This window comes from Dromiciops gliroides, chromosome 1 (assembly GCF_019393635.1).
Source record: "Dromiciops gliroides isolate mDroGli1 chromosome 1, mDroGli1.pri, whole genome shotgun sequence".
Lineage (NCBI taxonomy): Eukaryota > Metazoa > Chordata > Mammalia > Microbiotheria > Microbiotheriidae > Dromiciops > Dromiciops gliroides.
In genome coordinates this window covers 731,162,849-731,179,995 of record NC_057861.1, presented here as the reverse complement: position 1 = coordinate 731,179,995, position 17,147 = coordinate 731,162,849, and the positions used below count along the sequence as shown (strand labels likewise).

At 38.5% G+C, this 17,147-nt stretch overlaps 1 protein-coding gene across 1 annotated transcript in view; it reads right to left on the bottom strand.

The window, feature by feature from the left end:
- The window catches only part of SUCLG2 (succinate-CoA ligase GDP-forming subunit beta), a 338,383-nt gene that overhangs the window by 271,874 nt on the left and 49,362 nt on the right, over positions 1-17,147 (bottom strand). The window contains exon 2 of the mRNA XM_043976600.1: positions 2,988-3,129. Within this exon, the coding sequence (XP_043832535.1) occupies positions 2,988-3,129 (142 nt within the window). The remainder of the gene's footprint in view (positions 1-2,987; positions 3,130-17,147) is intronic.

Below are 17,147 nucleotides of genomic sequence, written 5' to 3'. Positions count from 1 at the left end.
TCAATCATGGCCAACTCTTTGCGACCCCATGGATCATAGCATACCAATGCTATACATGGGATTTTCCTGGAGAAAACACTAAAGCAGTTTGCCATTTCCCTCTTCACTCTGGCACATATAAATAAATGGCACAATAAGTGCTTTTTCATTCATTCACTTAAAAAGATGAGAAAATTGACTCAGGGTAAGGCCAATCAAAAGCTACTGATGATAATAATAATTTACATATACATATATTACATATGTATACACATAAATATATTTCATGTTTGCAGAGTATTTTACATATAATAATCACTCAATCAATAACTATTTATTAAGTGCCTTTTATGCACCAGGATCTGTGATAAGATGTTTGGGTCTGTTATTATCCTTACAGGCATACTTCAGAGATAGTTCAGGTTAGGTTCTAGACCACCACAATAAAGTAAATATTTTAATAAAGTGAGTCACATGAATTTTCCCCAGTTCCCCAGTGCATATACAAATCATTTTTTTCTAAACTTCTGTCTATTGTGTGTAATAGTGTTATGTTTAAAAAAAGGTACATACCTTAATTTTAAAATACTTTATTGCTAAAAAAATGCTAGCCATCATCTGAGTCTTCAGTGAGTCATAATATTTTTACTGGTAGAGTGTCTTGCCTCAGTTTTGATGGTTGCTGATTGATCAGGGTGGTGGTTACCGATGGTTGGGGTGGTTGTGACAATTTCTTAAAACAAGACAACAAATGAAGGTGGCTTCATTGCTTGACTCTTCCCTTCACTTGAACATTTAGATGCAATTTTAGAGTTATTAACTGACCTGATTTCGATATTGTTGTGTCTCAGGGAATAGGGAAGCCCAAGGAGAGGGAGAGTAATGGAGGAATGACCAGTTGGAGGAGTAGTCAGAACACACACAACATTTTTAATTAAGTACACCATCATATATGGGCCTAATTCATGACATGTTAAAACAATTACAACAGTAAACTCAAAGACCATTGATCACAGATCACCATAATAAATATAATAATAAGAAAAATGTTTCAAATATTGTGAAAATTAGCAAAATGTGACACAGAGACATGATGTGATGAATAGTTGTTAAAAAAAAAGGCACTAACAGACTTGCTGGATGCAGGATTGCCACAAACTTTCAATTTATGAAAAAGTGCAATTCCTGTGAAGCACCAAAAAATGAGGTATGCCTGTATTTTACAGATGAAGAAACTGATCCTGAAAGTTTAAATAACCTGTTCGGGGTCACACAGTTAAGAAGTATGGGAAGCTTGATCCTAACTTATGTCCTTTTGACTTCAAGTATGTTCCAACTCTCAGTGTTCTAGGTCACCCAAAGGCTTCTTCTGCCATATATACTTTAAGTTAGGAAAACTTAACATTTTGTTCTTCTAACAGCCTCTGATGCACAGATCAAGAAAATAGATCAGGGTTTCTGCAACTCTGTCCATTTTGGGAAAATTTAAATGCTAGCAGTAATTATCTGGGGACTAGAAACAAAATGGAGGGAGGCCTCTCTTCCCTCTAATGCTCATACTGAAGGAAAAAGGTGGGTAGGATGGGGGCAGGAATTACTTAGGAGTATCAGATAGGTCAGCCAGTGTTTCTGAGGGTCACTGAAGTGCCCACCATAAATAGGACTGAGATAGGATTGTAGAATAATAATTGCTGGTGAGACAGTGGTCTTGACATAAGTTCAAGATTTAGCTTCAGGTAAAATTAGAAGAGACTTGCAGAGAAGAAGGAAGGGGTGGAAGATGGGATACTCTGAGAAAAGAAGAAATGCCTGACAGATGCAGGAAAGGGAGAAGTTTACTACATTTGATCCGGCCTTCTGTCTGATCTGAACTGAGTAAGTAGTCACTGATCCCATAAGCCCACAGGATCAGAACACTTCAGCACCATACAAAAAAAATTCAGTATAAAGGCAATCTTAACTTCCACCACTTTGTTCTAAAATTTACTCCAACTTTCTTTATCCTGAGGGGTAATTTCATACACAACACCACTATTTACTTTATGGGTCCCATCAATCCATTGCAGTCTATTATAAAGATCTCCATGGACATGTTTGGAAAGGTGCTGAAGGAATGCCCTTTACAATCAGGCTCTAAACTCTTCTCAGACTTATTTCACATTGTTTTTCCGCATGTTCTTCACATTCCAAGACTGTGTACTATCTTTCTTTCCTCATGTATGACATACTATGACCCATCTCTGTGCCTTTGGAGAAACTGAATCCCATCCATGGCATGCACATCTCTAGCTTCTTTCAAGATTCAGCTGTAATGTCACATCCTACCTCAGATCATTCCATGGGCACCATCAAAATTATTCTATATTTACTTTCTGTAAATTTTATATATAATTATCTATTTGGCTCCCATAGAACGTAAGCTCCTTGAGGTCTTCTAAAGGATCTGATTTTCCCTTGTTTTTCATTGTATTCTTGAGCAGCTACGTGGCACACTGGATAGAGCACTAGCCTTGGAATTAGGAAGACTCATCTTCATGAGTTCAAAGTGTGCCTTAGATCCTTAGTAGCGCAGTGACCCTAGGTAAGTCACTTAACCATGTTTGCTTCAGTTCTTCATATGCAAAATGAGCTGGAGAAGGGAATGACAAACCACTCAATATCTTTGACAGGAACCCCCCCCCAAAAAAAATGGGGCCACAAAAGTCTGATGTGACTGAAACAATTGAATAATAACAATTGTATTCCTAGAAACTATCAGAGTCCCTTGCATGTAAGTAGGTATTTAATGAAATCAATTCAAATAAGAATAATCGCCAGTAGCTTTTCTCATGAGAAAGAATGTGATTTTTGCAAACCATATATTAAATTAGAATCCTAGCTCTATCTCTAGCATACTGATCTCAAACAACAAAAGGCACCAAGTTTAAACAATGAACTTTCTATCCTGGTAAATTAACTAACTTGGGAAAGCCCATTGTTAAATAGGCAACACTGGCCACTCAACTTACTCAGTCTCTTAGCAGCCTCAAGAGCATCATTGGCTGTGTCAGCCACGAAGAATCTCTGCACTTTCACACCATTATCAGACATCAACTTTTTACTCTGGTATTCCTGTAGGTTCAGCCATCTTCTGGAGGTCAACTGAATACCCTGTGGAAATAAGGAGAAACACCAAACCCTCATTAAGAACAGTTCCCACAACAGTGAAGTAAACTGGGAAGTTCCTGGGATCACAGATCAGAGCTAAAAGCGACCTCAGAGGCCATTTGATCTAATTCTCTCAATTGCAATTGTGGAAATTGAGGCCCAGGGTAGTTAAGTGACCTACCCAAGGTAGTAAATATAGAAACAGGGTTTGAACCAAGGGTTCCTAACTCCAAAGGCAATAGTATTTCCACTGTCCCACATTGCTTCCTAAGTCTCATTGTGATTACCAGTTAAAAAAGAAAAACAAACAAACAAACAAACAAAAGAAATTCTACATGACTGGCCAAGAAGACTTTTATAAATAATTTAACTCTGGATGGGGATAGGGAGCATCGAGTTCCAATTTAACCAATTTACCAATCACTAATATAGGCAGATTATACTCAATTTGACCAATTAAGCAAATGGTGAGCATTGACTATGTTGAGGATGCATGCTCAGGGTTGTAGGGATTACGTGAATGAGTGAGACACAGTTACTGCCATGGTGAGGAGCTACTTTTCAGGGACATGCAGGACTGGTAAATTATTCATTAAATGCTTTTCTCTTCAGCACACCAAAATGGACCCTATTGTCCTGAAAGGGGAAAAACTCTGCTCTTGGGCTGCCATTTTGGTGGTGGACTAATTTGACTCTTCAAACATCTAATAAGGAGGCAATAATGAAGCTCACCAACTCTTGGTTAGCTGCACTACTCTAGGCGGTGGGGAAGGGGCCAAGAGAATGACATGGATAAATGAATTATAAAGATTTCAGTATCAATGATGAAGCACACCTTTCGCATCTTGGCTGAGAGGTGATAAACTAATGGTGCAAAATGAGACATGGATTTTCAGTCAGAGCCAAAGTATTGGTCTTTTTTTGGTTGATTAAACTTATTTGTTACAAGGGAGAGTTTCTTTTGGAGGAAGAAGAGTGAATGGATTGTGATAAAGATTTGAAAAAAAGATATAAATATTAAAATATGCAAAAGAAAATTAGAAAAGGGTAAGACAAAGACACGTGGAGCAATGTTGCAATGTTAAATTTAATATAAACTTTAAAAATGGTATGTGACGGGGGCGGCTAGGTGGCACAGTGGATAAAGCACCAGCCCTGGATTCAGGACTCCCTGAGTTCAAATCCGGCCTCAGACACTTGACACTTACTAGCTGTGTGACCCTGGGCAAGTCACTTAACCCCCATTGCCCTGCAAAAATTAAAAACCAAAAAAAAAAAAATGGTATGTGACACCAATTTATGGTTTCAATTCCTATCATTTTTTCTGTCCTTTGTATATTCAAATGTTCATGTTTGGTGACTTCTTTAAGTTAATAACAATAATAATTAAAATACGAAAAAATAAATTAATTATGAAAATGTTAGAATTTCCATTCTGGTTAAAATATACTTTCTTGCCTAGCAAAAAAAGGCTAAATTTAGCTTTATTTCTGTTCCTTTTTCTCTCTATTGTTCAGTAAAACAAAGAATAAACCATATCTTGTCAGTGGCTAAGATGGTGGCAGATATGGTAAAATAATGGAATTTGGCAGATGCCCCTGAGTCCGTCCTGATTGATTTAGTAGTGTTTGAATTGTGTGTGAATGATAAACTACTAAGTACCCACTTAAGATGATTAGATTTTTAGCCACCTAGTTTAAACTTGGCCAACCCTAAGAAGGAGTGTCCTCAGAGGCTGTGGGACCAGTCTCAGCCACACTACTTGAAGGACATCCCCTTTGGGGGATGGAGAAAAAGGTAAGAAAAGGGACCCCAACAAGAAGTGACTCACTCACTGTCTCTCTCTGGCCTTGGAGGAGCATTCAGAGCAGACTAGAGACTGGCTTCTGACTGCCATAGAAATTACAGACCCCTGGTAGAGAGTTAAATCCAGCTCTTTGAATTAGCTGAGCTGAAAGTGTGTTTGGGTTTGAGACAGCCCTTGCTAGAGCCAGGGAGATTATCCATTTTCCTCTTTCTCTATTCCCTTGTCCTTGACATTTTTTTTCTTTTTTCTTTTTAGCAGAGGGTTAAGTGACTTGCCCAGGAGGACCTGAGTTCAAATCTGGCCTCAGACACTTAACCTTTACTAGCTGTGTGACCCTGGGCAAGTCACTTAACCCCAATTGCCTCACTAAAAAACCAAACCAAAAAAAAAAAATCATGAACAGAGAGATGATTGAGCCTCTTCAGGAACAGAAGCTCAGTGAAAAACTGGAGACTCAAACTCTTCCTCCAAAGTGATAACACGATCTTACAAAGCTATTTCCAAACCTTTGCCACAATCCTGTGACTTTCATAGGAGCCTGGTTTGAAATTTACCAATTATATCCAAACTCCTCATTTTACAAACCCAGAGTGTTTCCTGGATGCTGGCTCCAGAGAGAAATGTGGAAAAACTTTGCTGTAGGAGTACAATCATTCTAAAACAAAGAAAGGAACAAATAAACCCTCAAGACTGTCACAAAAGATGCCCACTTGGGAAAGAGGAGATCACACATGTGCAACACCCTAAGGACACCTTCCGAAGTAAGAATGAAGAAGAGTGAATAGATTATCTTTACTGAAACACTCATTTTAAAGATATTAACTAGAAAAAAAAAACAGTTTGAAAAGGGCATTTGAGAGATACTAAATAACAGACGTGGTAAGGATCAATTCCTTTTCATTAGCGTGCTTACCGTATTAATTTAAAAAATGTTAATGGAACCTGCTACACACTAATTGCCATTGATTCACAGCCCTGCTTCATAGATATATAATATATATTGAATATACGTATTGATTGTAATGAAAACCTGACGTCAAATCTGCTGGGTTTGAGTTTTAAAATGAGGCATTGGTTATAGTCCTAAAGCCACCAGCAGATGGCAGAAAATAATATCATATAGGATAGGGGTGGGAGGAGTCATTGACTACCATGCCAACCTATCCTTTGGGGCCATAATTTTCATTATTGGTGGAAATTTCATTCATTCAGACATATATGTGTGAGGACATAGATAGATAAATAAATAGAAGGAAGAGAGCAAAAGAGAGAGGGGGAGAAGAGAGATATAAGCAGAACTAGATCTAAATCTAACTGTGTGTATACAAATGCATGGCATTTATGGAAGGCTGTATCTTTTTTAATCATGTTTAGTTTGTCTTATATTTCAAATAACAAGAATTTATTCCCCTCCCCCATGCAAAATCTGTGCAACACCAGTAATGACTGAACTGGAGTTGACTGGTACTCTCCATTTATCTGTTTTGCCTTTATAACTCCTTCTATAGTTTTGATTTTTAAAACAGCCTCTATTTTCTATTATCAAAGATTTAAACCTAAAAGAGATGGCAGGGAACACCTAGCGGCCTGGTCACCTCCTCATTTTAAAGAAGAGGACTCTGAGCTCCAGAAAGTAGAGGTGACTTGACAGGGTCAGAGAGGTAACAAATGGTACTCCCTAGATTCCAATCCAAGCCTCCTAATTCCAAATCCAGATCTCTTTCCACTCCACCATGCTGACTCTAACAATAGAATATTACAAATAAGACTATACAGAGAATGTATATCTGTGAGGACGGCACTTTTCCAACACAGCAAAAGCATTCAAATACATCCATTCAACCAATATGATATAGAATGAAGTGCTAAATTGTATACTATGAATCACAAATTTATAGGATCTAAGCAAGTGGATGAAAAAAGAAAGGCCCTGGGGCAGCTAGGTGGCACAGTGGATAAAGCACTGGCCCTGGATTCAGGAGTACCTGAGTTCAAATCTGGCCTCAGACACTTGACACTTACTAGCTGTGTGACCCTGGGCAAGTCACTTAAACCCCATTGCCCTGCAAAAAAACAAAACAAACAAAGAAACAAAACAAAAAAAAGAAAGGCCCTACTATGTGCCTAGTGCTATGCAGGAATGTTAATAAGGTCTGAGGTAGCCATGGAAGGCAAGGAGAAAAATTAAGCCTTGAACTGGACCTTAAGATATATACCCTTGAGAATACAAACACATACAGAGGAAGAGGAGAGGCCAGCTAAATAAGAATGGCTCACCAACATTTTGTGATTCAGGACTGGATAAGTATAATATGGAAGAAAGAGGTTTCAGATTTATAGACTTAGAGTTCATTATTGAAATAATGAGAATGAGCTCAATTTCCTCCAATATCACCTTCCTTGCCCCCACAAAAAGTCAGCCCACATAACTAGAATAATTTGTAAAGCAAAAAAAAAAAAAAAAGAAAAAATCAACAAAACTGATAAATATGTTTTAAAAAAAGTTTGAAAATATGTACAATGTGCCATACCCACTGATCTTCCATCTCTGCAAAAGAGTGGATTAGAGGGTATCTTCACATGTCTCTTCTTTGAAGCTACATTTGTCTTTAGTAATTTTGCAACGTTGACTTTTGTTTATTGTGAGGTTGTTCTTTCCATTTACATTGTTGGAGTCATTGTGAATATTATTTTCTTAGATCTGGATCTTCCATTTTTCATCAAATCATGTAAATCTTTCCATACCAAAGCTCATCAAGTGTCTACACTAAATCCAGTACCAATATGGTGAGCTCCTAAGAGGGGGAGGGGGAGGGAGAGGGAGATCAGACTGTGTAAGCAGGGGTGAACCAGCCCAGGTCAGGAATGGAGCAGAGCAAAGCTCCCCTGCTGTGAGGATTGAATAGTGGTGGAGTCAACCAGTGAGTAGCAGCTGTATTTCCAACCTGGGTGAGATAAGGAAACTATGAAGAAAAAAATCTGCCACTCTGACTTTTCATTAATCCTTCCCAATATAATGTTTGGCTACAGGCCACAAACTTTTCTCATGGTGTAGAATCACCCAGTAATCAATGCCATTGTGACTTGTTCTAAGTGGACTAACTTTACTGGAGAAAAGCATGATGAATTTTAAGAAGCATTAATCTTTTCTGGTGATAGAAGAATTTAGACAAGTGCAAGAGCCTGTCAAAGAGACAGGTGAAATGTCAGAAAGAAACAAACAAAGATTAATTCTCAAGCCCTCCATATCAAGAAACTATTTGTGAACAAATGTTGTTGGAGAAGATAGACACCGTTCATTCTCTATCTGAAGACATTTTTTGCCAATATCCTGGCCTATAGTGCACCAACACTATTTTCTTGGTGTGAAGGTGAAGACAGGGATATCCCTGAATATAAAGTGAAAGGATCCTGGATGACATTTTAGACTCAAATGCGAAGACCTGAACTGCAGGGGTAGCTCTACCCAGCACTATCTGGATGATCTCCGACAGGCTACCTCTTATCTCAGGATTCAGGGGTCTTAAGTTGTTTCAGTGTCATGGACTCATTTGGCAGCACAGTAAAGCTTATAGACAAGTCCCCTGCTTCCCCAGGTGAAGAACCCTTGGTCTAGATGAGCTCTCAGATCTGTTACTAGCATTCTGGGATTCTAAGGTCGGCACTGGAACACCTGCCTTCCTTTCTCCTCCCTCTCTCTCTGTCTCTGTCTGTCTCTGTCCCTGTGTCTGTCAGTGTCACACACACACACACACACACACACACACACACACAAACACACTCCTTCGAGTCTAATTACATTCAATTCCTCTCTGCATACTGGGTGTGAGTTCAAGTAAACTGTCCTGCTACACATTCCCTAAGCATGGAATTCCATCTCCCACTTTGGTATCTTTGTATAGCTGCTCTTTCACATCTGGAATATGCTCCATCCTAGCTCACCTCCTTCTCAGAATCCCTAGTCATGAGACCTTTCCTAACATCCTTTCTTCCATCCCCACTGGTCTTTCTCTCCAGAAATTATTTGTATTGGCTTATCCCCCTCCCCCAACCCCATCCAAATAGAATGTAAACAAAACATCAGAAGTCAGGGCTAGTTTTTATCTTTATAATCACCAAATCTCAATGTCGTACATTGTACATGATAAGCACTTAATTGATAACCACGGAATTTGTAAAATTCTCATATCAGATGAAGGTTCCATAGATAGGTACAAGGGATATTTGGGGAAGAAGCTGTGAAATTCCAAATTAGTAATGCTATTAAATATAGTAGCCATTGAACACTAAGGAGTACATAGAATTGTCTTATTGTTTTTTAATCTCCATTTAACAGAAGTTTCCCAACTTGATAATCACACAATGACATGCCCATTCCAATGTGGAGCTACTGAAGAACTCAAGTTTGTAGGAAAGGCAGTGGGTACGGTGGACTGAGGGCTAGGCCTGGAGTCACTGACTAGCTAGGTGACTCTGGGCATATCCCTTCACTGTGTTTGCCTCAGTTTCCTCATCTGTAACATAAGCTGGAGAAGGAAATGGCAAACCACCCTAGAATTGTTGTCAAGAACACCCCAAATGGGGTCACGAAGTCACATGACTTAAAGGAGTGAACAAAAACAAAATTGAGGGAAATGGGAATGACCCACAGTGTTGATTATTTGCTGTCCTCCTAAGTGTTTCCACTTGTTTAGCCAGTCCCATAAGGGGAAAAATCAACTTTTGAGGATGGAAGGCAGAATATTGTTCTGACTGAAGGCGACAAAGAGTTGCACTCTACCTAACTGAAGTAGCCCATCACAGTCAACCTATCCCCAAATTAGTGACAAGCCAGGCAGATTTAGGGGTAGAAGGGTAAGGGGCAATGGAGGTAAAGAAGAAAGGCTGAATGCTGCTGCAATACTCAATCTGAATTTTGTATCTATAAGAGACCTTGGACAACTAATCCAATCCAGTCCTTATGTAGATGTGGAAATGAAGGCCCAGAAAAGCTAACTGACTTATGTGCCCCATAATAGAAAGTCACTGAACGTTTATTAAGTACTTACTAGATCTCACTTTGCTGGGCTATAGAGGAGGCCATAACCAGTTAAAGGAAGAGGTGGGATTAGAAATCCCATCAGCTCATCTTTAATCAAGTATTCTTTCCTCAGACCCTACTGAGGAGTGTGTTTATATTTTTTTCAGCTGCGACTAGAAACAGGAAAGCAGAAGGTGAGGCCCCCAAGAGCGGATGTTCCAGAGCTGAGAGCATGCACCATCTGCTGAGGCCACATCCTTGCACTCAGGCTGCCAGGCAAGGGCAGGCTTTGGAAGTTCATTACAAGTAACGTCCCCTTTTCTCCCCAGCAAGTCTGAATTAAAAATCAGGACCACTGATAACACAGGCTTTTGTTCTAAGGTTAACTTGACTAAGAAAAATATATTTTCACAAAACAGTACCTCTCCCTGAAGGTCCTTCCCCCCCACACACATCCCCACCCCAAGCATGGCTTTCTAGGAAAGAGACATTTTGTGTTATGGGCCCCACAGTGGCATCAACAGAAACAGTGTCTGATTACTAGAAATGTCTGGTCTCTCTCATCAGAGGAAAGGTTGAACTAAGTCTCAGGTGTAGGGATTTATTTGGAAACTCGTTTACTCAAAAACAGCTATTAAGCACCCCAGCCCATGGGATCAGGAAGACCTGCGTTCATATCCTGTTTCTGTCACATACTACCTGATATTGTTTCCCTGGGGAATCTTTTTTTTTCCCCTGGGGCAATGAGGGTTAAGCGACTTGCCCATGGTCACACAGCTAGTAAGTGTCAAATGTCTGAGCCACCTAGCTGCCCCATCCCTGGAGAATCTTGCTTGACCTCTCAATAGTTTATCCTGAATGGCCTGTAAGGAGTGTCTCAGGCTTCTCACTAAGACAGTAAGTCGAAGGATAGGTGCCAAATCACATTATTGGAGGGATTTCTCCCTAATAGGAATTCCCAATTGAAATGTGATCACTTATTCTCTCCCCACCCCCCCCAAAAAAAGCCAATCTTTCTTTTTCTTTGGATTGTATAGGTTTTGTTGCACCTTTGTATATTTCATTGTAATTGTGCATATCTATGCTGTCCTTAAAAATTCTCTCAGTTCCTTCTCCCATCAATATTTGAGAGAAACACATCATTCCATTTTCTTCCATCGTTTAGAAAGGTTTTTCTTTTCAATACTGAAGTCCATCATCCAGCTCAAATGCACTGAGGTATGTGATATGTAATATGGGGGCTTAAATAAATTTCCTGACAGATTACTAATCAATTTTTACCAAGCATAGTTGTTAAATATTAAAAATTTCCCAATTATTGTTGAACCTGGGTTTATAAAAAGAAATTCATCTTTTGTACATATTTGCCAGAATTCTGCTATTTCTATTCAACTTCATTAATCTATTTATATGTATTTTGATCTGTACTATTTGCTTTTGATATTTACTTTGTGATATGTTTTATCACCTGAGTAGTCATACCCTCAGTCTTTTTTAAGTGTGTACTTGCATATTCTTTATCTGCATTGTAAATTTTGTCATGATTTTTTTTCTGGCTCTAAGAAGAAATTCCTTGTAATTTTAATTTGTACTGCATTACATGTGTAAATTAATTTGAGAGTATTATCTTTTTATTTGTTTTCTTTATTTCAGTCATAGTCTCATAGTAGTCCCTATAACAATCATATACTCTCACCTGTGGCTCCAAAAATCTGTAGCATGCTTAATAGCCACACCCTGGCAAACCCCAATAAGCAGATGAGCTAAACCAGGTTTAGGATAACTGATAGGCCTCAAACTCCATGGCTAGTTAGGGGGATATCTACCCCAAGCATATGAAGACTTTCCTGTGTGATCAGTGGATGAAAACAATTTGTTCCAAAAGCCATCAAGGCAGCTGAAGCAGTCTCTGGAAAGCTTAGTCAGCCATTAAAGATGCCAAGGTCATTTATTTGTATCCAGGGCCATTGCCAGTCATCTTGACTTTTGTCCTGCCACAGGACTTTAATGACTCTGGAAGAGAGTGAAGCAGACAATTCTGTGCAACTCTGACTCACTTAAATCCAATTAACAAGCAAGTCAAGACATCATCTGTGATGTCACTGTTCCTCTTCAAAAACAAAGGACAAACAACAATAACAATCCTATGTTTCTAAGTAAGTTACTTCTAAAATATAAATGTTAAAACTTTTGGAACACCATGTATTTGAAGGGGGGGTTGTTGTTGTTCTTATAAGAGGGGTTCCTTCTTGTTATTTTCTTAACACAACTAGATGCTCCCTCATTCCCTATAGCCAATCAGTTTTCAGCTCTAGTTAAGTTTACATCATATCTGTTCCCTTCTCTCCATTCATTTAGCTACCTCCTCAATCCAGGCCCTCAATCATCTCTCACCTGGACCACTAATTGGCCTCTCTAGCACCAAGTCTCTTCCCTTTCCAATATACCTTCAACAGGGCCGGAAAGAGGATTTTCTGCCACTCTGGATCCGACCAACCATGATACTCTCCTCCTGATAAACTCCAGTGATAGAAGACAGAGTACCATTTTTGAGAGATGGCAAGAAGACCAGCTTGGCTGGACTGAAGGATGTGGGAAAGCAAATAATGTATGACAAGGCTAGGAAGGCAAGCTGAGGCAGGTTGCCAAGGCTTTATAATTCAAACAGAAAAGGTTTTATTTGATCCTAAAGGCAAAAGGTAAACCATTGGAGTTTATTACACAGGAGAGTATCATTGTCTAATTTGTCCTTGAGGAAATCATTTTTGCTTTGTTTGAAGAAAGAACTGAAGAGGGATTAATTAGAGTTGAGGTAAGGAAACCAATTAGAAATGCATTACAAGAATCCAGGAAAAAGGTTCTAAGATCCTAAACTAGGGTGGTGCCTATGTGAGTAGAGAGAATGGGACAGGTTCAAGAAACGTCATGGAAGTAGAAACAAGATTTGTCAACTTATTGAATGCATGGGGTAAGGGAGAATGATGAGCCAAAGATAACACTTTATCTGTGAATCTGGGTAACTAGAAGGAGGGAGGAATCTTGACAGAAATCAGGAAATTTGGAAGAGGGCTGGGTGTGGGAGCAAAAACAATGATTTCAATTTGAGATCTTTTGACCACAGATAAGTCCCAGACTCCCTGAAGCTCAATTTCACAATCTGAGAATAATAATGGCTATATTACCTACACTGTAGTATTCCCATGAGACTCAAATGAGGTAATGTATTTAAAGTACTTTGCAAACTTCAAAGCACTGTGAGATGAGTGATTTATTTCTACCTTTCCCCTCCTTAACATAGACATTCAATAATGTAACTATATCTGCGTGCAATGTTTTGGCTACATATCAAAGATTTTGATACATAGCATTATTGTAATTTTCGTTTAAATATTTTATTTTAATTTTTATGATTTCATCTTTTAAAATATACAAAGGCAACTTGAAGTTCCTAGTGAATAACAATGTTCAAGAATAAGAAAAGACACTTTGCAATACGACATTATACAAAACTATTTGGAAAAATGCTTAAGCTCCTCAAAAAAAAAAAAAAGATAAATTAGGGGGCTGCTAGGTGGCGCAGTGCATAGAGCACCGGCCCTGGATTCAGGAGGACCTGAGTTCAAATCTCACCTCAGACACTTAACACTTTCTAGCTGTGTGACCCTGGGCAAGTCACTTAACCTCAACTGCCTCAAAAAAAAAAAACAACAACAAAAAAGATAAATTAAATGACTCAAGCCCATCAGATTTAAAAAAAAAAATTATGATAGCACAATTTAATGCTAGTGGACTTGTGAAGATACAAGTATTCTCATTCATTGCTGGTAGAATTGAAAAGCAAAAGGAACTTTCAGTTGGCAAGACCCTTTGAGGTCATCTAGTCAAACCCATTCCCAACAAAAATCTTCACCACAGTAGACATGACAAGAGGTTAGTCAGTTTGTAGGACCTTGAATACCTCCAATGGGAACTAACACACCACTTCCTGTGGTGTCTCATCCCATTTGGGGACAGCCGTAGTTAGAAGGGTACTTTTTCTCCCCTGACATCATTCCCCATTACTTCTGTGCAACTTGTACCCTAGGCCATACATCTATCTTCTGGGGCCAAACAGAAAAATTCTAGATCCTCTACTTCATGAAAGTCATTCAAATATTTAAACATAACTATGCAGTAAAGAATAATAAAGTTGCTGTCAACAGAACTAAATTCGGATAAAGTCTCTTCTTCTAATTGCACATATGACCTTGGAAAAGTCATTTAAACTCCCTGGGTCTCAGTTTCCTTATCTATAAAATGAGAACACAGAACTAGATGGCCCTGAAGTCTCTTCCTACTCTAGGCATCTTATCTTATGACCCTTCAGTCAGACCTCAGAATCGCTCCAGGGCTTTCACTTTCCTTCTCCCTCTCTTACACTCTCCAAATTACTAATGTCGCTTGCAAACTTTGCAGTCAAAATTAAACATCCTAGCCCAGATATGGCCTGACATGGGCAGAAAGAGCAGGGGAAGAGAACTTCCTTCTTCCTGGAACCTGCTCCTCTCAATGTAACCCAAGATCACATGAGCTTTTGTGGTGATAATATCGCAATGATGACTCTCAACCCACTAGACCAAAGCTTCTTAACTGTGGGTTGTGAGGGGTTGCATAAATGAATGTGAGGGACATGAAAAATTTGGCAATAGTAAAAAGTTATGTATACCTATTTTATATTCCTATAAACCAGGGGTCACATAAAAATTTCTTAGGTGAAAAAGGGTCGCCAGTGGAAAAAGTTTAAGAAACCATGTACTAGACCACCATCCCCTAACACATCCCACCCCATAACCCTCCCTAACCACCATGATCTTTATTGACCTGCCACTTTTTCCTTGCAAACTTATTTTAAAACATAATTGCAATAATTTATATTTATCTTTATGAACTTTCTACTTCTGGCTTCTAAAAAGATTGTGCTTAAGATGTGCCTAGAGAAGAGACTGAGCTGAATAAGAAAAAATTGTGAAGATGATATGGAGGACTCAAGAAGTCAATGCTTAAAAATATAGTAAAAGTTACAGAAAATAATCTGTCCCTTCTACCCCATAATTCGTTCTCTCTCTCTCTCTCTCTCTCTCTCTCTCTCTCTCTCTCTCACTCTCTCTCTTTTTGCAGGCCAATGAGCGTTGAGTGACTTGCCCAGGGTCACACAGCTAGTAAGTATCAAGTGTCTGAGGCCAAATTTGAACTCAGGTCCTCCTGAATCCAGGGCCAGTGCTCTATCCACTGTGCCATCTACTGCCCCTATAATCATCTTTTGGTAAATATACCCAAAATGGGTTATCAAAAATAGGCAAAAAGTTATCTATCCAAAGATTGTTATAACAATTGCAAAACACTGGAAGGAACCTAAAATGTTCAATTGATTCATTCTTTAATGAGCATTTATTTGGCACCTACTACATACCAGGCACTAAGAAATAGCTAAATTATGATATGTTAATTTTATGAAATAAAATAATACAATGAAGAACTACAAGTATGAGTAAAAATAAATATGGAAAAATCACATGAAATATTATGGTTGAAAAAATAAAACAGAATCTGAAGAATGGAGTATATTTTAATTGTAAACATATGAAGAAAAGCAAATGAGAAAAAATCCATAATGCACTATGCTAAAAGACAAGAAGAGGGACAAAAGGAGTATTGTGATACTTTATCCTTTTCTATTGACTCATTTTGATTTATGTAGTATTGATATTTGATGTGTCCAATCAAATACTTTTTTTAATTTTTTAAAGCCTTTATGAAATAATTCAAAGAGAAAATCAGAGGTAGAAGAAAATATGTACTATGGTCACATAAGTGGAGAAATGAATGAGTGAATGCAAAAACAAAGAAACATGATAGGGAAAAAAACTGATGCCACTTTATGTACTGAAATGAACTTAGTTAAATGTACTTAATGAAAGGCAAATCTAATCAGTTATGTTGATGCTGTACTAAATAATTTTTAAATAAATGGTATATTTTCCCCTTGTATCTGGTCAAATCTAGGTATTTCCCAAACCCACTGGATTAAATCATTCTTTAGGGGGCATAATATAAAGGAAAGAATATTGTTTTGGGAATCAGAGGGCCTGTCTCTATTGTTTATAGCTTATGTGACCTTGGGCAAGTCATGGGACCTTTTGGGATTCTTTTTTTCTCAACTACAAAATGAGGCAGTTGGACTAGGTGACCTTTTTAAGCTCCTATCAGGCTCTGGCATCCTATGAGCCTCTGATTCTAGACTTGGAAAAACTTGAAAGAGAAACAATGCATGAAGATCTCAGAGTCCATGGGGAGGAGGGAAAAGGCATCCAGATAAGAGAAGAACCAGAAGAAAAAGAATGGAGAATGAGAGAGGGGACAAAGGGAGGCCAGAGATGAAAAGATAATGACTAAACAGACAAAATACACCCCCAGAAAAAAATCAAGGCAGAATATTAGACAGGAAAGAGGAAAAGCTAACGGGATCATGAAATCTTTTCTACCACATAAAGATCTATAATAAAAAGAGAGAGAAAGAGAGAAAATCCATAAGATATCTAGAATCAATAGCAAAAGGGGGGATGGGGCAGAGTGAATGCCATTAAGGTTTGAGAGGTCTGGGGTGAGAAGGATGAAAGGAGCACCTACCTCCCATGGTAAGGAAGATCAAATGACATCATATTTGTAAGCATTTAGAACATTGCCTGGCACATAGTAGGTCCTTAATAAATGCTTATTCCCTTTCTTTCTTCCCTACTTCAAAGGCCAAATAGTTCAGTGTTCTCATTTTACAGATGAGGAAACTGAAATTTTGGGAGAACAAGCCACTTGCCCAAAGTCATAAAAATAAAACATCAGAGGTAGGATTTGAACTGAGGACCTCTCATTCCAGAGTCAGTGTTCTTCCCATAGTGCCATGCTATTGTCCTTCGTCAGATTACCATGGAAGAGATGGAACATTGATTTTGAGCAGAAAACATGACACACACACACAGAAACTGAAGCCCCCAAAGTTGAAGTGACTACAGTTGAAGTGACTTACTAGTTACAGGTAGTAAGGGGTTGTGTAACTTAAGATTCTAAATGTGGATTCTAATCTGTTCCCCCAGTTTTGGGGGAAACTGACTAAAATCACTGATAAAACGAGTTTAGGTTTTTAAGGGTTTATTGAAAAAT